General features: G+C 48.6%; 1 protein-coding gene across 4 annotated transcripts in view; it reads left to right on the top strand.

The window, feature by feature from the left end:
- The window catches only part of GSE1 (Gse1 coiled-coil protein), a 428,843-nt gene that overhangs the window by 117,357 nt on the left and 288,168 nt on the right, over positions 1-23,318 (top strand). For 2 of the 4 annotated variants that reach the window (XM_061594424.1, XM_061594423.1), the window contains exon 2: positions 17,947-18,106. In XM_061594424.1, the coding sequence (XP_061450408.1) occupies positions 17,947-18,106 (160 nt within the window). Of the gene's footprint in view, positions 1-17,946; positions 18,107-21,712; positions 22,259-23,318 lie in introns of those variants that run through there. The other 2 variants (XM_061594431.1, XM_061594426.1) reach the window with 1 other exon arrangement.

Raw genomic sequence — 23,318 nt, 5'->3', positions numbered from 1 at the left:
ATTGGGCCTGGTGGGGCGGAAGGCAGGGAGCCCAACAGTAGGTGGAGCCTGAGCCAATGACAGGCGGAGCCAGCTAATCACAGTTTCCTTTCGTTTCATTGTTCGTTTGTATACCGCCTTTCTACTGCACCCCAGGTAGATTACAATCCTAGAAATGACAGAATAGACAAATGAAATTCACACTGTCATCCTATAATAATTCAAAATATAACTAAAAATAAACAATTAGCAAAATTCAAGAATCCATTTCATGTAAAATCATATGGAAGGGGCCTATAAGGCCTTCGAGTCCAACCCCTTCCTCAATGCAGGAATCCAACTTAAAGCATACCCAACAGGTGGCTGTCCAGCTGCCTCTTGAAGGCCTCCAGTGTTGGAGAGCCCACCACCTCCCTAGGTTGTTGGGTCCACTGTCGTACCACTTTAGCATTTAGTTTTTCCTGGTGTTCAGTTGAAATCTGGCTTCCTGAAACTTGAGCCCATTATTCCGTGTCCTGCACTCTGGGATGATCGAGAAGAGATCCTGGTCCTCCTCTGTGTGTCGAGAAGAGATCCTGGCCCTTCCCTCTGTGGCAACCTTTCAAGTACTTGAAGGATTCTATTGTATCTCCCCTCAGTCTTCTCTTCTCAAGGCTAAAGATGCCCAGTTCTTTCAGTCTCTCCTCATAGGGCTTTGTTTCCAGTCCCCTGATCATCATATTGACAAAATATCCACAAATGACAACAAAACAAAAATATCTCCATCAATTACAATAAATCATTAAGGCTGCAATCTACCCCCCATCCCATATATTGGACTGCAGCTTCTTTCCTATTGCTTCAGCCAGCCTCTCCCCACCCACCCCCACCAACAGAGTGACCCATCACTCCACCAGAGCACTCCACCATCACTCCAACAGAGTGACGCTTAACCTCACTCCCCCATCCCCCCATCTAATGAGTGGGCAGATGCAGGGGTGTAGTCGTCCAGGAGGTCTTAGTCCCCTTACTTTTTGGGGAACAGGGTCCCAGCAGAGTCCCTATGTCTCTGGCATCCTATGAGCCAATCAGCATGAAAGGGGAGGGTGTTAGCCACTGAGAAGTGTCTTCTAAGTTTCTTCCTTTCCTACTGATTGGAACCAATCAGAGTAGAAGAAGTCCCTACTACTTCCTACTTCTTATGGCATACTCTTCCGTGATGTGCAGTCCACTTCATGATGTACAGTGTTATCCTGTCTTGTACGCATGATTTGTGGTGGGGGGCAGGATTCTAAACATTGCAGTCAGGAGGAAATGAAATACTGAAAGTGCAGACAGTGGTAATTACTTAATTCGCAGTGACCATTCACTTGAAATAAGTTTGATGACCCAGACATCCTGGCATCGGTAAGCTAATCAAACACATGTAGCGTGTGTGGTGGTTGGGAAAACATTGCCCTGATTCAGTCTGCAAGTGATAGCATTGAATCTCTTGACAAATTGCAATTCAGCTGGTTCACAGGTACTTTAAGAGCATTTGCTATGGTTAGCCATATAGGAGAGCCTTCCTTCCCCCTATGTTTTTTATTATTAAACCAGTTTTGTTTGTTCGGCATTAATTTTATGAATGGCTTGTAACAGTCATAATGAAACTACCCGTACACTGCGCTCAACATCTAAGGCCCTGCTCCGAGTACCATCCCATCAAGAAGCTCGGAGGATGGTGACTAGAAACAGGGCCTTTTCGGTTGTGGCTCCCGAACTGTGGAATGGTCTCCCCGATGAGGTGCGCCTGGCGCCGACGCTGCTATCTTTTCGGCGCCAGGTGAAAACCTTTTTATACTCCCAGGCATTTTAAAGTGTATTTTTACAGTATTTTATTACTATGTTGTATTTCGGATGTTGTTTGGTTCTGGTATTGTTTGTGTGTTTTTGTTTCTTGAGTTATTGTATTTATTGTATTTATATATTATGCTTGCTTTTACTTTTTATGTACACCGCCCAGAGAGCCTTCGGGCTTAGGGCGGTATATAAATTAAATAAAATAAAAATAAATAAATAAATAAATAAGCATACATAGGAAGCTGCCTTTGATAGAGTCAGACCAATGGTCCATCTAGCTCAGTATTATCTACTCTGACTGGCAGTGGCTCTCCAGGGTTTCAGACAGGGAGTCTCTCTCTGTCCTACCTGGGGATGCCGGGGATTGAACATGTGATCTTCTGCATGCAAAGCAGAAGCTCATCTGCAGCCCTTCTGCTTCTAAATGGAACTTGAAATGTGTGTGTTGCAGGGGTTAACTGCCCCTTCTTCTGGGCTCTCCTAAATGACTCCCTCCTGTGCCACCACCCGCCTTTAATGTACATGGAGTTGGGGCTGTGGTCTGTTTTCTTGAAGGAGGTGTGTGCAATGTGTCCATGGATTTCACCCAAGCTAGCAGCTGATGCTGCTGCACTGGTGGGCACCTCCCTCTGCCTGTGGGCCTGCGCTTGACAGCTGCTGAGGTCTACCTTTCAGGCTGAACTATTGTCTTTCCAGCCACAGAAGGTTTAATCCTTTCATTGCTGATTAATCTTATCCATTGGCGGCTTGCATCAAAATCCCTGTGAGCCTCTCCAGATTGGCAAAGCTCTGGCAGGAAGGCTTCCACCCGAATTCTAGGTACTGCTTTGCTTGGGTACCATTTTCCCACCTTGCTTTTGTTCTCCTCGCTTCTCAAGGCAAGCTGAGTCATGTGTCCCCCACCTTCCCCTCCCCACGCAGCTGCTTGGCTGCCCCATGGCATGTGGCATGCCTTGAGAGAGAACTGGCAGAGCCTACCAGGAAAATGGAGACGCTCCAAGGTCAGCACCAAACCCCCTTGGGAATCTGACTGGCGCATGTCATCTATGCATGAAATATTGCTGGGTTTTGTTAGTCCCACCCCTAGAGCCTTACAACTGGGAAATTATGTACACAAAGGGCAGATTCCTGTTGGACCTGGCTGGGTATGAAGGACGGACCTTCAGAGAGCCAACATGGGCTTAAGCGTTTTGGATGGCAGAGATCCAGAAGGCTGACCCAGCACGCCTCTCCTAAAATAAGAGCCATCTGATTGTGCCCCAGAGAATTTCCCAGTGTACCCATCTTGCTCCTTGTTAATTTCAAAATCCCTAGAAATTCAGCTCCTGGCTGCTATTCCCTGATCCCAAGTTCACTTAGGAAGTACAGGTCCTTTTGGAACCAATTTCTTCTGGTGCCTGTGCAGTGTTTGAGCACTCATCCAGTACTGTGATTATAAGAATTAGAATTTATATCCTGCCTTTCTTCACTAAGGAGCTCAGGGCAGCAAACACATCGACAAACCAATTTTAACAACAACAAAGCATTCAAAAACATTCAAAAAAGAGTTACAGTTAAAAACATTGTTTCACCCAGTAAAGAGTTTCTTTCAGCCATCATAGAATCATAGAATAGTAGAGTTGGAAGGGGCCTTTAAGGCCATCAAGTCCAACCCCCTGCGCAATGCAGGGATCCATCAAATGCCTGGGTAAACAGGAACATTTCAGATTCCTCTTTAAAGTCACTAGTGATGGAGAGGGAGACAGACACACCTAACTAGGGAGGGCATTCCACAAATGGGGAGACATCACTGAAAAGACCCTGTCACAGATGAGTGCCAACCAGGCAGCAGCGGCACCACAAAGAAAACTATGTGCACTCCTTCTCTTGTGCTGGAGCTTATATTTATGTGCATGTTTAAAAATGCAAAGAGAGGAAAGGGGAGGAGAAACAACAGCAATGCTGTCGCCCCCATGGTAAAACTATCTGAATGACTGATTGACTGCATTTATATCCTACTTTTCCTCTAGGGAGCTCAAGGTGGCATACATGTTTCTCCCCCTCTACATTTTATCCTCACAACAACCCTGTTGGCTGAGAGGCAATGACTGGCCCAAGGCCACCCAGTGAGCTTCATGGCCAAGTGGGAATTTGAACTCTGGTCTCCCAGGACATAGTCCAACACTCTAACCACTAAACCACACTGGCAATAGCCCTCTCCTGTTGCCCCCAGCGACTGGTGTTTAGAAGCATGGCGACTCTGATCCTGGAGGTGGCATATAGACATCAGGACATGTCATCGCTGATAGCCTCCTTCTCCACGAATTTGTCTAACCCTCTTTTCAAACCATCTAAGCCTGCAGCCATCACCACATCTGGAGGCAGCAAATCCCATCAATTAATTATGCTTTAAGTCTGTCTGGGGCTCTGTAATTTAATTGCAGAGCCCTGCCAGCCCACCCCTCTTACCTATCAGCCCCCAAAGCAGCCACCTGTATCATGCTCCTGCTGATCGCATGCACCACACATCTGCAGCCGTCGCCCAGAGGATTTGAACCATGTGCCTCCCCAATCTGGCCCAAGCTGTGGGAGCCAAGCTAGAAAGAGACGTCACACACTCCCCCCCCATCATGCCAAGTGGCAAGAACAGGAGCAGCTTGCCTTTTGATCTGGAGTTGCTCGGCCTCTGGGTGGGCACCATCCCACTTGCTCAGACTGAATAGCCTCCCTTGCAACCTTTGACTGTGATAACCTATTTCTTACTCTCTGCCTTTGAAACCAGTGCACATTTTATGTGGATTGTTTAAAAAAATATGTGATTTATGTCCATTTAAGGTCTGTCTTCTATTGTTTAAAAGTGCTCTCTCTCTGTAAATAATGAAATAACACGTAATATCTTTAGTCACCCTGGAGTGACGCTGACATTTCCCCCTGTAGGACCCCTGGCAGGAACAGGGAGATGTTAATAGGTCAGCCACCTCTCCAGTAACACGCTGCCACTGTCAGGACTCGCTAAAGCAACCAGGCTGGCTGACAGCTCAATCTTTCCATGTTCAGAGCAGCATCAGATTCACCCGCTAAAGAATCTTTTGTCTTTTTATTATTATTACTCATGGACTAGCAAGGGAATACATTTGCCATCTGTTGACCTGACCTGCTTGCTGTATGTGTGCTTTCCGAGGAAGTGACATCACAGGGTCCTCAGTGGCCTGTCGCCTTCTGGAGTTCTGTGAAATGGGGCAAGCTTCAATGTGCTCCTGAACCTGCTTTCAGTGAGGAAGGGGAGGGGTGGGGATAGCCATTCTGCAAAACTCGCAAGGATCTGTTTCTGTCTCCCAATTATAGCTGCCCCTAAAGTGTGTTTGTGGCAGGCAGTGTAGGGGGTCCCTTAGCTCTTTTTCCTTGCCACCCCTCCCTCCCCAGATGCATTGGGGCAACTTTGGCAGTGTCTTCTGTATGGCAGAAGAGCCAGAAACCTGTACTTTCATCTCTCTCAATCTCTCTCTCTCTCTCTCTCTCTCTCTCTCTCTCTCACACACACACACACACACACACACAAACACAAACACGCACGCACGCACGCACGCACAAATCCCTTGGCTGAACTCTCATTGGTTGTGAGACTTTGAGGACATGGTCAGGGTGAGGAAGCACCCCTTTTCCAGGAAGGGTTGGAGAGACGCTGGATCTGGCTGGACAGATCCCTCTTAATTGAGCAGATACTTCGCATTTGCAAACAGATGGCTCCTTTGCATCAATTATTTCTTATCTGTGTAACAGGAATGATTTTCTGACAGATAGCAAGGGGGGGAGGGGGAATGAAGAGAGTGAAAACAAGGAGAAATGACACATGCAACACAACAGCCTCCCTTCATCGCCCACCCCATCCCAAAATATTGCTTTTGTGTTTTCCACAATCTAAAAGTGGAATCTGTGTGCCATCGCACAGGGGCAGGAGTAGATTTCTCTGGTGGATCTCTGTCATTCTCTTTAGCAACGCCCTTTGGCCCCAGGGTCCCTTTGGAAGCCAAGGCCTGCCATTGGAAACACCAGGAGCCAGCATCGTTCATGGACTGAGTTTTGGAGGCTCGTCACTCAGGGGCAAAGGGAGGGTTGCACCGTTCATACTTAGCTACAATGGCCAGCTTACTCTTCCCCAGGCTGAACATACCCAGGATTACATCCAATGCCGGTCTTAACTCAGAGTAGACCCATGAGAAAGAATCTTCTGTGCCTGAGACTCTGACGAGTTGCTAGTTTGAGTAGATCAGCCTTTCCCACCCTTTGGGTCTCCAGATGTTGCTGGCCTACAACTCCCATCAGCCCCAGCCAGCATAGCCAATTGCCAGGAATGATGGGAATTGTAGTCCAGCAACATCTGGGGACCCAAAGGCTGAGAAAGGCTGAGGTCATATTGGGCTAGCCCAGCCTTTCTCAACTAGTGGGCCACCAGGTGTTGCTGGACCACAACTCCCATCAGCCTCAGCCAGCATTGCCAATGGTCAGGAAAGATGGGAATTGTGGTCCAACAACATCTGGTGGCCCACTAGTTGGGAAAGGCTGGGCTAGACCAAGGGGTAGTCAACATGGTGCCCTCCAGATGTTGTTCGACCAACTTCCATCGGCCCAAGCCCCTTGGCCAGTGGCCAGGGATGATGGGAGTTGTAGTCCGGCAGTGTCAGGATGGCACCCAGGGGTGGCTGGTGCCCATTAGGACTGGCAGGGTGGAGACCAAACAGGAGGTGGAGCCAGAGACCATGACAGACTGATTCTAGTTTTGCCCCCATCCTCCTCCCTGCTGAGTTCTGCAAGGGGAACGCAGAGACTGGGGAGAGGGCCGACTGGATGTGAGCCAGAAGGCAGGCAGGAGGGAGCTTGGTGAAGGCAGGTGGAGCGTCATGGGCAGTGCCCGCCCGCCCCAAACGGAGGAGCCTCCACCGTGGACACCATGTTAGCCACCCCTGGGCTAGACGGACAAATTGTCTGACAGATGGTATAAGGCACCTTCCCAGGTTCCTACATGAAAGTCTTCAGTTAGAACTCCCACTCCTCCACTGCCTTGGTCTTCGTGGACCCGTTTCCTAAGCTTCTGTGGCCAAACACTCACTTTGTGACAGCACATAGACTCTTCTTTCCATAGGCCCCATGTCTGACCTTTCCCTGACCCAAAGTCTGTGCAGCCTCTCAGTTGCTTTTCAGCCCACCAATTTCCTGCTGCCAGCCTGGTTCTGGGTCCGCTTCCCAGCACCCCCATCTTTGGGAATTCCTCTAGCAACGGGGTGCACATCCTCCTGTCCATCGCCCTGCAGGAAAAAATCACCCCATCCTCTCCTGACTTTCCCTTCACAAAAATGGCATCGCTTGGCAGCAGCTTTAAGGATCACCTGACTACCTGTGTTCCATCTCGGTCACTGAGGTCTCCTGATGGAGCACTTTTGGTGGTTCCCCATGCCCCAGAGGTTTGGTTGGCCACCAGGGACTGAGCCTTGAGTGTGGCAGCACCTGCCCTGTGGAACTCCCTACCAATAAAGATTCGGCAGGAAAAATGTTATTATTTGTAAGATTTATTAGTTTCTTGAAACCCAAAGGTCCCCAAGTAACTTGTGTGTGTACTGCCTTCAAGTCGATTCCAACTTATGGCGACCCTATGAAGAGGGTTTTCATGAGGCTGAGAGGCAGTGACTGGCCCAAGGTCACCCAGTGAGCTTCATAGCTATGTGGGGATTTGAACCCTGGTCTCCCAGGTCGTAGTCCAGCACCTTAACCACTACACCACACTGGCTCTCAGGAAGGTTTAGCAGCATATTAAAACAAAATCATCCCTCCTTTCTGTAAGTTGTCTTTTGAAAACGGAACTTTTTAGACAGTCCTTTTAACGTGAATCCCTCCCCCAAAAAAACCCAATGCAGTATTTATTGATGGCTTTGTTCTTGTTTTTAATGATGTTTTTAAATTTTATTGCATCTTTGTATGTTGTAAGCCACCTCAGTGTACTTCTGTGAAAAGTGTGCGGCTTATATATACTTTAATAAATAAAGCAAACAAATGTTCTTTGGCTGACAACACTCAACTTGAGCAGTTAGGGCACTCATGAATACTCCATAGCATCCCTTGGCCACGATGGCAAGTGAAGGACCTGCTGCAGGTGACAGCCAGGCAAGAGCCAGCAATAGAAATTGGCAGTCAGAGGAAGGGCTTGCTTTCCTCTAGCTCATGCCTCTCTTCCTCTCGCGTTACTTGTCATCAGGCTCTGCCTTCCCTAGGGTATCTGCTGGCCTATCCTGTTGCATGCAGCCAGAAAACATGATGTCTTCACATCACAAGCAATTACCGAGCGGGGCACTGCATCAAACGCAGCTTAAGCAGGGAGCACTCCTAGGCCACACACCCGTATTTGTACAGTTTGGTGGCAGAGGAACTGAATGCATTCAAGAGCATTTTTCTGTTTTTCCTCACAAGCCCAGGGGGAGAGAAGCGCTAGGAGGGAAATCCAGAGCCTGGGGCTTGCTGGAACAGGTCTGGTTAGTTGAGGTGCAGAAATTCACCCTATATTTTCCAGCATTCTGGCTGGAGGCAGGACGAACAGTGTCCTTGTTCTTCCCACATCATAGTAAACAGATTGGCAGCCTTCCCAGAGCATGGCACATGTTAAAAGCTGGGATGGATTCTTGCCTTGAAGTGATGGCCCTGCTTTGCCAGCCCTTTCTAGCAAGGCAGGAATGGGAGAAAGCTGCATATGTTTAAAGACATTGGAGCTCTGCTGGGGTGGGCGCCCAGAAATGTGGCAACCCTGCATCCTCAGTCCGTCCCTTTCCTCCCCCACACAGAACCAAGGTAGTAAATGCAAAAATGCAAAAGCTTAAAAAGCGTGCCATGAATTGATTGTGGTGCTTAAAGGACCTTCCTTGATGCAGCACTTAAGAATTGTGGTCCTTTCTTCACACTGGTCTCTGTGGATGCAAGCCCAGGATCTTTAGCTCTCAGCAAAACAATTGCACAGGTCTGTGTGACCCTTTTTCTAAGGCACTTTTCAGATGGGGCTGGTCTTCCTTGCCGCATCCAGAATGCCTAAGGACTGCCCACTAGGACTACGGGAGACGCGGGAGACTTTGTGTTTAATTAATCCTTGATCAGAGTCTAATATGCATTTAATTGCTTGCCGATTACGTACCACCGAGTGCTGCACCCATTAGCAGGCTAGCAGTGCTAATAACTAATCATCCTTCCCAGTACTTCAGACCCCCTTCATCCCGAGTGTCCCAAGCCCCTCCTCCTTCATTAACCCCCTCCCCCAGTGCTGCTGCCCACAGGGTGTTCATGTAGCAGAGGAGAGCCATGCAGTTACCGCTGCAGAGGGTGGGGGTGAGTAGGGAGGGGGTCTTTCCAGCAACAGCAGAAATTGGTGCTAGGAGAGGAATTATGGGAAAGGGAGAGGGAGGGAGAGAGGAGCTGTGGGTCAGGAGGCCAGCTCTGTCCCATTATGGAGGGCTTTCGAGGAAGGTGTAAAACTGGAAGAAGAACCCATCACCTGCTTCCCAAAGAGCCCAACCTGATGCCTCCAGGAATCCCATAGAATCCTAGAGTTGGGAGGGGCCTATAAGGCCATTGGGTCCAGCCCATGGACTCCATGCAGGAATTCAGCTTAAAGCATCCCTGGCATGGCTGTCTCCACAAGCAGGACTTCAAGGGAACAGCCCTCCCCTGCTGTTGCTCCCCAGCAGTGCACGTCCAGGGAACGCGGCCTCCAAATAATGAGCAACAGAAGCGAAAACAGCAATCAGAAAGTGCCCCATACACCAAAATTGTTTCCCACTTGATCCAGTCGTCGTGACAGACCTCTCCTCCTTCATGGGTTTGCCTGACCTTCCTTTTAAAAGCCATTTAAGCCAGTGGTCACGTCCAGGTGTTGGGGTAGGAAGCTCTGGGGTTGCTGCTAAGCAGCTTCTTGAGAGGTAGAGCTTTAAGGCAGGGGTGGGCAACCTGTGGCCCTCCAGATGTTGCTGGACGCTTACTCCCCTCAGCCCTAGCCACCAGAGCCAATATTCAAGGGCAATAGGAGCTGTAGTCCAGCAACATTTTCCAGGTTACAAGTTGCCGATCCCTCTTTTAAAGTTTGTGTGTGCAGGATGTGTGTGTGCATAAACATGTTATGAGATTGTGTTTTTAGAATCATGGAGTTGGAAGGGACTTTTGAGGTCATTTAGCCTAACCCGCTGCTCGGCCTAGGATCTGCAGTGCCTTCAGTGAAGCAGAGACCACTGCCTCCCAGTGCACTCTGTCCTGCTGTCAAGCAGCTCAGGCCATTAGGAAGCTTCTCCCAAAGTGAGCCGAAGAATTGCTTCTCTGCAATTTCTACCCATTAGTCCTTCCCTCTGGAGCAACAGGGAACAAGAGTAATCTCCATGAGCCATTAAGCTTAGTGGGTGACATTGGGCTAATCACTCTCTTTCACTCAGCCTGACCTGCCTCACAGGATCGTTGTGAGGAGAAAGGGGGAGGAGAAACACATAGGCTACCTTGAGCTGCTTGGAGGAAATGCAGAATAAAAATAATGCAAACGTGCTGTGGGTGACTGTTGAGCAAAGTGGAGTGTTGAAACGGGTTCGCCATTAAGGGCAGAAAATAGACATTAAATGGTTGCAGCAAAAGCCTCTGTGCTCCAATATCTGAAGTGTACTTCGAGTCACATCTACCTGTTGAAGGATAGTAGAGCTGAAACTTCGTTCGCCTGGTCTTGCAGAATAGCCAAAAAAGACGGGGGCTTTTGTTGTCATTATTGTTCGTAGGGCTAGTGGTGGAGAGAAATCATGTTTGGATTTCAGGGCGCTGAGGCTACTTTTTGTTCAGCACTGCCTTCCTGTGTGCTTGCTCCTGCACCCTCCAGCAATGCCTGCTTGACTTGTACCTTTGCAGACAGACGGATTATTATGACGATACCGTAAGTCTCCGAAGTGCTGTCTTCCCAAGGGAAGGGTTGGGCTGGAGAGCAGGTTTTGTTCTCAGTGCAATAGTATGTTCTCAGGACAGCATTTCAATTTCTCCCATAAGATGAGTGGGAACCACACAGAGAAAGTGCAGCTTTTTGTGTTCAGGGACACCATTAGGCTAGAGACTATATTTGTTTATTCAATACATTTATATGCTTTAATTTGGATTCCTGCATTGAGCAGGGGGTTGGACTCAGTGACCTTACAGGCCCCTTCCAACTCTATTTTTCTATGATTCTGTATGCCACTTAATCACTCGCATATCGCTGTATATAAAATTAAACCATATAGAAAAATAAAAATGTATAGTAAAACCTAATATTTTTATATTTGTAAAATATCCCTGATGGCTTTAGCAATTGAGAATGAAGCCCGCACCTTGATTTGCATAGCCACAACCTTTCAGCAGCCCCATCTTGGGTTCTAGCTGTTGTGTCCAGTCTACAGATGCATACAAAACACGATGGTGGAATGCTGGGGTGTAGAATGGAACGTGTATGTGTGTCATGTTTTTGAATGCTCCACTATGTTTATCCCTGCCCACTGTAAATAGACAACCAGCACAGCTAGAAAAGGACCCAGAATCTTCCTCCCAAATGTGCCAGTTTTGCATCTGAAAATGTTTTTTTTAAAAAATTCAGCGGTGTCCCTCCCCATCTATAGCTGGAAGTGGTACAGTCCACTCAAACGCTTTGGGACTCATCCATCTCTTTCTGCTCACGCGCTGCTTATATGTGACGGAATATACATATACATGTATGTTTGTATGTATTATTATTATTATTATTATTTATTTATTTAATTTATTAGTCGCCCATCTGGCTGGTTGTCCAGCCACTCTGGGCGACGTACAAGATAAAACAATACATTAAAACATTAAAATTTAAAACCATAACAGTAAGAAACCTAACCCTCCCCATATGTGCACATATATATTATAATTTATTTATTTTTATTTATTGTATTTATATACTGCCTTTCTGAAAAAGAAACGTTTCTGTGGCGCTTTTGGAAACACTTTGGCCACATTCACATAATATATTTATTCCATTGTTCTGGGACTGCCTTCAAGTCGATTCTGACTTATGGCAACCCTATGAATAGGGTTTTTCATGGTAAGCGGTATTCAGAGGTGGTTTACCATTGCCTTCCACTGTTATTCCACTTTAAACAGTCAGGGCTTCCCGCAAAGAATCCTGGGAAATGTAATTTGTGAAGGGTGCTGGGAGTTGTTAGGAGACTCCTTCTCACAGAGTTACAGTTTCTAGCATGTTTTAACAGTCAGTCCCTATTACCAGAGAACTCGGAAAACTGTAGCTTTGTGAGGGAAAGAGGGGTCTCCTAAAAACTCTCAGCACCCTGTGCAAACTACACTTCCCAGGATTCTTTGAGGGAAGCCATGACTATCTAAAGTGGAATAATAGTGGAATAGTAGTACGGGGTGAATGCGGCCTTTGTGTTTTCCCAAGTTCCTTTCTTATCCTGAGAGATAACTTCCTCACAGACATGCAGGGAGTGTTTGTGCCTGACTGAGCTGGGGTTTGAACCCCACTTCTCCTATTTCCATTGTCAGTTAGCACTATCAGGCTCTCACAGGTTTCAAAGTGGGCCCCATTCACCCTCCATTAACCCATTAGGACACGTTGTGCTGAAAGACTGCAGTGCTTGCTGTTTGTGCCTTTTTATAGCCTGACTTGGTAGCAACAAGTGGTAACCACCCACTCTGAGCCAGGTAAATCATAGCCTGGATTGCTATTAACTCCCTAATTACATATTTACACACCCGGCACATGTTGCTTCTCAGGCATTCCTTCCTCTTCCCCTCCCGGACTTGTGAAATCTTTCCATTGGAATATCTCTCTTGTTTTTCTAGAAAGCTAAGGGGTCCTCATCTATAGGTTAGCATGCAGTAAGGCAGGGTGATGGTATTGTGCCTTTTGAAGGCTCATTTTCCTTCCCTTCCAGTTCAACAGTGGCTAACCTGCAATCGACTCATTTCTGTAACAGCTGAAATCTCTCCCAAAGCTTACCTTAAATAACCTTCCCACACCTCCCCAGAGAGCAAAGCACACATTGCTACTTTAAAGGAACAGAGAGGCCAGGAATGAAGCCTCCTAGTTTGTCCATGGTAGGACTAGGTAAATTCTGCACCAAGAAGAGCTTATTTCTATGACCCTATAGAAGGTGTGCTAATCTGCACAGGTGGTGTGCTTACTGTGCCTCATTTGTTGTTTCTGCTCATTAAGAAGAGACACTGGCAGATGTGTAGGGCCTGCCTCTCTGGAAACCTATAGTAGGGTTGTATCCACAGTTAGCCATACTCAGAGCAGACCCATTGAAAGGCATGGACACGACTAACTTAGGCCTATGAATTTCATTAGGTCTACTTTGTGTAGATCTTATGTGGATACAGCATTTAGTCTTTCCCTCCAGCTTCTGAGGCTATAGTAGAGGCGCTGCCCACGTGTTTTCAAAAGTGTCTTCCCTTTCCTGGCTCTAGGGCTAGAAATTTAGTGGCTTAAAAAAAGAAGTGGTGAAATTTGAAGCACATTACTTCCCCCAAAGAATCTTGGGAACTGTGGTTTTCCCCTCAGGGAGCTACAAATTCCCAGCACCCTTAACAAACTACAGTTCCTGGGCATCATGTATGTTGGATGTGCTTTAAATGTATGGTATGGGTCTGCTTTCTTCTGAGGATGTTGAATTTTTACATTTGGGGTGGTGATGGTTAGGGAGTGATTAGTGATGACCTTATAGAGATTCTAGGCCCTGTGGGGATTATGTTTAACTAACACTTGCTGCATTTGTGAAGGGTTTCCAGTAACCAAGGCAGTCGTGATCTCAACCCCAAATTGGAGCATTTAACAAGATGGGCTGCTCCTAGTCAACAAAAATCATATTTGTTGTAATTCACCACATCACCATTGTCCTGCATTTGTATGGACTGGCACTCAGTGAATTCTTTTTTCGAACTTCTAACCTGCTATTTCTCCTACTGGGAGCAGAGGGCAGTTAACAATAAACTATCATTATCATCATAATAAACAACAGCTAAAATACCAATGAAACATCAACATCATATCCAAATTTAAAACAAAATAAACAGCACAGCACAGTCAACAAAAAGATCAATTGTGTCATGAAGGGCTGGAAAATAGAAAATTTTTCACCCAGCACCTGAATGTGGCCAATGCAACTGAAGGGAGCTCTATAATCTGGGGGCTACCACTGAGAATGCCTTACCCCGTGTTGCCCTCTGCAGTAGTTAGGGCTGCTCCTAGTCGTAGAACAAATGTGGGACAAATGTGTGACCTGCCAGTCACCTTGCTCAGCTAGTTGAGGATCCCGGGGGGCACCTAGCTCAGTGGTAGGGAACGTCTGCCTCTCAGGTCTAATTAGGTCCACCAGGCTCCCCCATTTGATCCCTGAGGCCATTTTGGCCAAGCCACGTCCACCTGCTCTACACTTGACATCATATACGGCATCAGATAAAGATGCAGCTGGGCTAAAAAGACTTGCAGGCAGCCTCCAGAGCCCTGCCCAAAGTGCTTTACAAGCTGATCATCAGGACTTGCAAAGTCTAGTGCATTGCACCATTATGACATCAGCTGATTGACAGGTGGCCAGTCCCCACCCACGTCAAACCTGGCCTGCAGGGGTAGGTATGAACTGTTGGCCAGATCCAGTTCCCTATCCCTTATCTAGCTGATCACTACTGGAGGCAAAGCCCTGGGTTAGACGGACTTTTTGTTGAAATTCTTATCCAGTACAGCAAAGGGTCTTCTTGCTTCTTGCACCCATGGAGCTACCCCCATTCCCAAAGCCTTTTCCACATCACATTGATCTTGCACATTAAACTGTGGCCAAGGCTGTGGTCTGAAGGCATACGATACAGCAACCTTGCTGAAGCTAAGCAGGTTGTGGATCCAGTCAGTGCCTGGGTTGGAGGCTGCTTGGGAACCTTGTGTACATGAGTCCCATCAGCAAACAAAGGCAGGATTTAAATGAATAAACCCTGCCACTTGCTTTCCAATTAAACTCGAGGCTGGGGCATTTTTCTTCCTCTTTCAAGGGTAATCACTCCCTGTGAATGATTGCTCAAGAGGCAAGCAGACTAGGAGCCACATTCATGTCTTCTGTAACAGGCCCTGGGGAACCACAGGGGAACCTGTGTCTTTTTCGAGCTCTCCTCCTCAGTTCCAGGACAAGGGCGACCTGTGCCCCAAGACCCTGGCAGTGCCCAGGCAGCCGCGTGGATCTCTGCCAGTTGGGAGTCAGTAAGTGTTGCCATTCAAAAGCCTTGTGGGATTTGCCAAGCGCCAGCAGTTTGTGTGGGGCGTTACCATATGGACCCCATAAATTAAACCGTTCCAGGAAACAAATGGTAGATTTATATGCCTTTGCTCATATGCGTGCCTCATTGAACCTAAGAGCTTTGCGACGGAGCTTGCACGCGCCATTCATCTTATTTAGCTGCCCTGGTTGTAGAGGACTAATCCTTAAAAAAAATTGGATCAACATAAAAATCCTTTCTACATGTCAGCCCAAGGCCTATGTGCTCATAAATCAGTACAGGAAGGGGAGAGGCAATGAGCCACGGTGGGAGAAAGGGGAGTTTACACTCTTTTTGGGGGACTCCAGACTCAGTATTTTGCGGGAGGGATTCAAGTTCATATTCAAACTTTAGGTTTGCGCATTTAAAGTGGATTAAAGTGCTCTGTCGCCCCAGTAAAACAAATCCTCTTAAAAAACACATACAGATTCTTTGTGATTAGGAAAGTGGTGGGGAAATGTATTGAAAAGTGTGGGATGAAGAAATTATTAAGGGGAAGATGTGTAAACACCATGCAACGCCCACTGTTGTATAACCTCCCTGCAAACAAATTGGAACAAATTGGCTCAATAAAAACCGGACAGAGTCTAACCATTGCATAAGCAAATGAGAATGAATGCTGAATAAACAGGTTGTCTGGAGAGGCCTTTATTTGTATGGCTCCCATTTCCTCCCCCCCCAAAAAATTCACCCATCTTTGGTTTTAGTTCCTCTGTCCCCCCCTTACATGGGGGGGCGGTCTCTTTACTATGATGTTGTGGCTGGAGCAGTTAATTTTACAATGAGAGGTGTTGGCGCTTATTTCTTCTGGAAGGTGCACCCTCTACACTGTAAGGCAGAGCACTGTGTACTCTCACATCTAACAACATTAATATTTTGCACTCACACTCCAAGCCATTAAAAAAAATCTATGCCCAGTGTAAGTTGTGCTAATTAAGTACTACTACACTATTTCTCTATTTTACATCACTTATTTTCTGTAGTATTTATTAATCGGCATAATTTAAACTGCTTCAGCTAGACATGAGGCAAGGGGCTATGGGGGGCACTAAAACTAGTTCCCCTCTGACTGCTAGAAATCTGATTCAGCTTCTGAGATTTCCGACTTTGAAGCTTTGCTTTGCAAACGTAAGGGCTAGAAACTTTTTTTTTTTTAATGAAAGCTGAGAGTCTCATGCAGCTGATTTCTGTATCCAGTACCACATACTTCAGTTTGTCCATGCTTGTGTGGAAGTGCAGTGTACATACATAAATGTGCACACAGCTCCAAGCATATGGTGGGAAGAATAAAAGGATGCCACTGTGTAAGGCTCAAACTGGCTTTGGAGGAAGGTGAAACAAGGGCTGGGTAGGGTGGCTGCTGCACCTCTTTGTAGTTCTGGCTTCCGCTGTGTCTGCAACACTCGCTTGCTTGCTTTGATCTGCAAAGCCACCCAGGGTAGGACTGGGGTTGGCTGAGCATCAAGACCATGCTGGCTTCAGAGGTGGCTTCTGAGGCAGGAGTGAGAATCTCAGGACATGTTATACATTTTAAGACATCATCAATCAGGATTTAGTAGTAAACTGACCACAATAACATGTTCAGTAAAGAACAATGTAGCCAGTTTAAGAGAATTCCACACTGAGAACCAGTTCACATTACCTTTGCTCAGCCCACTCAGATTTTGGCCTTGTTCCATTCCAAGCTCAAAATGCGTTTTTTTTGGTGGTGAACTGTCCATTTCAGTTGTTACAAGCACAGCCTGCAAATTTTGCACGCAGCTGTGCTGCCTCTTACAAAGGTGTTCAGTGGCGAGCAGAGTAGTAAGCTTGTTTTACTATGAGCTGCTTTATGCACTGTGAGCATATATTTGGCCCGTAGGTTGCTGCTGATGCAATGCAAATGCTTTGCACTACAAATTATACCTCATAGGCTGCACACTGGTATGCATCCAAAGGAGAACTGGCATGGATTTGCCGGTGGATTTGTCTAAAAGCCTAAAAACAGGCAACATCTCACACATTTTTAGGTTGTTGGTTTAGAGGTGTGCTTGGATTCACACCCTTTCCCTCAGATCACCCCTCCCCAAAAAGTTTCATTGCTTAGCTGAGCCTGGTGCCCTCCATATGTTTTGGACTACAACTCGCATAAGCCCAACCAGCATGGGTACACTGACTGAGGCTGATGGTGAGTTGTAGTCCAAAACATCTGGAGGGCACCAGGTTGGGGAAGGCTGGCCTGGCTCCTAATGGGAAGACCCTGCTAGCCAGATGGAAAGCAGACCTCTGCACCTGACAGAACTGGCTCAAGACCAGTGAGCTGTTCCTTCTTGGTTGACATATATGGACACAAACAAAACAGGCCCTTCCAGACTGGTGTTTCTCTGTATGGGTATATTGCATTTTGCAATATGTCATCGACACAATAATAGAGCATTAGTGGTGGATTTATATTGGACCGTCCACACGTCATTCCGCTTTATTAGTTTTGCTGCAATGCTCCCCCAATGTTATTGCAATGCTGCCATCTGGAAGGGCACCATAGCGCAGCAAAAGAAGAAAAAATTAACCCGGAACATTTGCGGTATGAAAAGATACAGGATTTCATCTGGAAGTTTCGAGGCATTCTTCAAATGCTTGCCTCAAAACCTTTGCAGGTACCAGCAGTATTGCAAGTGGAATCGCGTATGACTGCTCCGATAATATCTTGAGCACAAATCATCATGCATGCTCAAGATTTGCCTTCTCTCTTGGAAATCTCAAGTGCTGCTGGGTTGTGTGTGTGGCGACTCTTGACTTCCTGCCTTTGATCTCCTGCATTGCCCAGAAGTTTCCCTCTCATCTTTCCTTCTCCTTTTTTTGTTCTAGGCATCGACTTGTCCTCTAGAAGCACCTGGTCTAAAACTAGTTACCAGTGAGGCTGCCCAGTGCCCTTTGGGCCCCGTGGAAACCACATCTCCGGGAAACAGAGCTGCTCAGGATTACAGGGACAGTTTGGATGTGGAGGGTGCGGCCCAAACAGCTACAAGTAAGCATTGCATTTCTTGTTTCAGTCTAGAGTGTGTGTGTGTGTGTGTGTGTGTGCACATACCTGTGCATGCGCATAGATGAGGAAACGCACATGGTAGCATAACTCACAATGTCTGGAGATAGTGCATGTAGCAACGGGGTTATGTTCAGATGATCTTATATATGAGAGTAATGAGATTTCAGCCCACAGGATGTGTTGCAAACCTGGCAGTGGTGGGTCATTGAACAGTCTAAAAAGTGGGCTGTTCCAGATAATGTGCTTGCTCTTGGCTTTGGCTTTATGTAAGCAGGGATTAAAAAACACACGCAAAAGGGAGTTTTCCAGCCGACGTGTCACTGTGACCTGAAGTGAAGCTCCAGCTAGACTACAAGAGGCTTAAAAGGCATCATTCAGCGTCAGCCTGGTTTGACAGTGGCTCTCCTAGTGGTTGTTAAGAACACAGGGCCTTCACCTTTGCAAAGGCTCTCCTCGAGGGGAACTTTGGAGCTCCCATGCAACTTCTGTCAGGGTTTTTCTGGAACATTTGTACAGTGTTCCAGCTCCTGAGACCAAACCCAGATGTTCCAGTCTGTACTTAAAAGATCTCTCTCTTCCTTTCCAAACAGCGACTCGCTGGTTGGGTCAAAGGAGGCCGTCGTTGTCTGGCTGTCATCTCCTGGGAATTTAACATTCTTCCCGGTTAGGAACTGCAGCATTCCTAGGGGAGGCGTCTCTCTCTCTCTCACTCACTTTGCACCTTCTGGGCCTGCTCTGAGCTGGGAAGCCTCTAGAGTGAAGAGCCCCTGCTTGGATGAGGTATCACCTTCCTCCTCCAGCTGCCATCATGAGAAACTGCAGGAGGGCGAAGCAAACCCTCAAGGATGAGTTGGGGAGCCCCTGGGCTCAGCTAGATGTGGATAACTGGTGCCAGTGACAGAACGGCAGGCAGGCTAGAAAGCAAGTATGCACAAGGCAGACCTGATTGGACATAGCCAGGGCTTCTGGCCTTTGGGACGAGGGCTAGCAGATTGGGCCCATGCATTTCCATGCAACAATTGGTGTAATTTGGCAAAGGATTTATTAGCTCCTTCCTTCACTTCCTATAAAGGAACCCCATTATACAGAGGTCTAGGAAAAACCAGGAGTTGCCTCCAGAGCCACCTGGTGGTGTCACTCTAGAATAAGGGGTCAGGGAGGGTCTTTGGTAATTTCTGAGCTATTTACTGCCAGCCAGCTGGGAGCAGGAGCAATGGCCTGGAACGAGCCATGAAGTTGCCTGTGTTAATTACCAGAGTCACTTGGCAGACACTCTGAGTAATGGCATATTAGATGCCCACTGTATTTCATGCACCGGCTCCTAAAGGCAGGGCCTCATGTTCCTGGTCAGGATCTTGGCTGGCACTCAGGGAGGGAAGAGGCATCAAAGCCGTGCCAACTGCAGGCGGGTGACGCAAGGTTAAGGATGGAGGGTGGCTGTGCCATGGGAGGTTTGCAACCCCCTCCTTTCCCCCATCAGTTTACAGCTCAATCTGACACATTTTCCTTCAGAGAAGGAATGCAAGCTTGTTGCGCTGCAAAGAAAGTGTTTAGTATGAATACATGAAGTATGGAGTAATTTTTTTTATTTGGCAAAGTGTTGGTAATCTAAAGACTAAGTGCTGCATTCGTTTTGCATGTTTGTGTGAGGCACACTAGCAAAAGTGCACATAAGGGCTGTTTGCATAAATACATGTTCTATATAAAACATACTCTTCACAATTGCTTCAAATACTTATGCTGATGCCACAAATGCATTCAACTCAGAAAATTAAGGGGGGGATAACAAACATTGGCTCACGCTAGATTAGTGAAGGCAGGAACATAAAAATGCCCTTTTATACCTTGTGAGAATTGCTGATAAGAGCATTTGTTCCTTTCGATTTCGCCTGTTGAAAAAAAAATGGGCAAGGGAGGGTGCTATTGGAGCTCATGGGTGTGGTCTGATGGGTGGTCTGGTTCAAGCACGGATGGGAATATTGGTGGGCACATCCCTGATGGCAGCACATAGCTGGAAATTCAAAGAAGGTCCTGAGCAAAACTTCTTAGAACATCATAACCTGGCTGCTGGATCAGGCCAAAGGCCTGTCTGGCCCAGCACCCTGTTCTCTCAGAGCACAACAGCACTCTCCTTACCTGACATTCCCAGGCAGTATGCATGCCTCTGAAGCAAGGAGAGTGCTGTTGGCAACTTTGAGAACAGGATGCCGGACTAGATGGGCCATTGGCCTGATCCAGCTTCAGGGCTCAGCTTACCTTCCTAGGAAGCCTCTCTCCGGGCAGCTCAAGCACAACTCTGCAGAGAGCACTAGATTGTATCTCTGCATGCCTTGTCTGCTCCCGAGTTGTGGGGATCCCCTTCTGCCTTGCAGGCACGACACCAGCCGCAGGAGGCCATGCCGTTTTCTATTTCTCCAGCAGGTGGCAAGTCAGTGGTCTGAGTAAACCGTCCTGCGTAGCTTTCTAGAGCAACCGTCCCGTCCCCCCCCCCGCCCCCCTGCCCAAGGTCTGCTTATCTCTGTCGGCTCAGCAACAAGGCAGGGAAAGCCTTTCTGGCCTTTTCCTCCAGTCCCGGGATCAGGCCTTTGTTTAAATGTCTACAACCACTTCCAAGTGGCACTCAAGGCAAATGAGAACCGTTCAGAATGCAACGTGGAAAGCTCACGAAATCGTTAAAAAGTTCCAAGGCGTTTTGGTTGCCCAAATGAGCTGCTTGGCCCTCGCATGGGGCAACGTCTCAGATTGTTTGGCAACGACAGGCAAAAGCTGCCCTGGCTGAATTTGGCCGTGAGAAGGCACGAGAGCTCTGGCTGGAGCAGTTCAGAACCACAGTCCTCCAGCTGTATCCAGAATCCTCCTCTTCCTACCCCCCCCATGTAAGTCAGAGAAGCCTACCCATGGCTGGACAGAGATGGCGATGGGACATCTAGGCTGATTGAGGTAGACCATTATCTGCCGACCTGGCGCCCTCCAGCTGTTCTGGACTACAATTCCCATCAGCCCCGGTGAGCATGACTTGTGTTGGCTGGGATTGATGGGAGTTGTCAGCCAAAACAGCTGGAGGGCGCCAGGTTGTCAATCCCCATAGAATCTCACAATCCCCCAACACAGCGGCCTTCCCATCTTACTTCTTTGGAGGAGGGGAGATAATACCTCGAGGATTAACCAGGGCACAAGCTCCCAAAAATGTTAGTTAAATGACAAAAGGAGAAAAATGAGGATGGGTATTCATGAGCGCGTGCAGAGTGTGTTCTCCTGACCATCCAGGAGCCACAAGTATCCCTCCTGCTGCCATCTGGGGCTTGACTACCAGGCCAGTCCGACTCTCGCCTCCCCCTATGAGTACAGCCCTAAGTCGCCCGCGACCCCCAGTGGGGTTGCTCCGTCAGGTTTGGGAAAGTGCTCAGGCTGACTTGAGACTTTCGCGGGGCTTGGAGCAAAGGCGCCCAGGCTCAGGCTGGCACGTGCACCTCTGTTTTTTGGTGGGGGGCGGGGGAAGAGTGGGAGGCTCGACATTGCTGCTTTTCTCTGCCCCCCCCCGGCCGGTGACTGGGTGGGAGACACCGTGCGCACGAGAAGCCCCTCCTTCCCAGAGGCCTGAGCTCCCTCCCCCCAACACCCACCCCACCCTCCGCCGCACGTGCTTCGCCGCCGCCGGCCTGTTCCGGGAGGGGGCTCCTCTTTGGCCAGAGCCGAGCTGCCGCTGCCGCCGCCCGGTTGGAACCGGTGAGTCACTCGGTGGCTGCAGCTCCTGGAACAGGAGCAGCCCGCCTGGGCTGGGCTGAATCGAGCCGCGCCGAGCCGCGGGCGGGGAAAGCGAATCCCCAGAAGCAGGAAGTGAGGCGGGGAAGGAGCGGGCGGCGAGAGAGAAAGACGCGCGCCCGGAGACGGAGTCTGAGCGAGCGGCTGAGCCCGGCGCTGCTCTGCCGCCAAGTTGCTGCACCGCGCGGGAGGACGCAAGCTCGCACGCCCGCGGCCCGCGGAGAAGTTTGCCGGCCCGCCTGCCTGGCCTCGGGCGGCTGGATGAGCGCGGCGCCTGCGGAGGCTCTCGCCGCCGCTACTACTGCCGCCCCGCGCCGGCTGGCCCCATGGAGGAGAGAAGCGCCCGCTGGACCGGCCGACCCCCCATCATCGGTGAGTGCCGCGCTCCTTCGCCCGTTTCCTGCGCCTATCGCCGTGAAGTCAGGGCGAGCAAGGCGGCGTCGGCGGCGGCTGCTGTGCTGCCGCTTCCTCCCTCCCTGCCTCCCTCCCTCCATGGGAAGTTAAGCGTGTTGCCTGGCGTCTGAACAGCTGTGGATTCCGGACAGTGGAGGGGGGTTGGGGTGTGATGGAAAGGGAGCGGGGGCTCAAGGCCTAGCGTGTGTCGTGGCTGACAGGCCTGCTGAAGAAAGGCACTCTGCACATGCTCAGAGGTGCACACTTTTAGAACCATACTCTCTCTTTTTCTCTCTCATAAAGGCAGATAGGAGCCCTGGTGTGTGTGTGTTTTAAGGAAAATAGGTTTGTGGTTCCAAGGCTGAAGTCTCCCACTCTAACCTGGAAGCTCTTCTTTAATGATACCAGAAAAATGTGAGGGTTGCTTGGGGTTACTCAAAGGTGAGGGAAAGGTGCTCTGCACATGCTTTAGAGATCTTCCCTTGGGTTGTGGCATTCAGGGCCTGCTTGCTCTCAGGACCTGCTTGTGGGTTTCCCGTAATGGGCATGTGGTTGGCCACTGTGAGAACAGGATGCTGGGCTAGAGGGGCCCCCACTGGCCAGAGCCAGCTTCAGGGCTCTTCTTGCATTCTTGTGTTGTTCAAGCAGGTTCCAGAGGGAACCCTCCTGGGCTTGGGTTCAATGCTGGAGATCTCCATGTCAGTTGTACGTGTCATTGGGAGATTTGGAGAGCTCTTGAGTGGCAGGGTGGGTGGCAGCATGAGGTCTAGGCGCATGAAATGGAAGTGCTTGCCCTGTGTTTGGGACTGTGAGAGAGACAGGCTGGCACAATGCATCTTGGACCCATGGCCCTCTTCCCCTCCCCCCATCTTCTCAACTCTGTTGGCTACCTGATCCGGAGTGTCTTCCTTCCAGTGAACTTTTGCAATGTCTGTTGACCTGGGATACCCCCTACCACATGATGCTGCGGAAGGCTTAAGTCTTTAGAGGAGCTGAGTGGCAACAGTTCCAACAATTGTCCTGTGTGTGGGACAGAATG

Source organism: Rhineura floridana, chromosome 13 (genome assembly GCF_030035675.1).
Source record: "Rhineura floridana isolate rRhiFlo1 chromosome 13, rRhiFlo1.hap2, whole genome shotgun sequence".
In the NCBI taxonomy this organism is placed as follows: Eukaryota; Metazoa; Chordata; class Lepidosauria; order Squamata; family Rhineuridae; genus Rhineura; species Rhineura floridana.
Note: the sequence above shows the minus strand (reverse complement) of the source record. Positions and strands in the feature narration are given on the sequence as shown.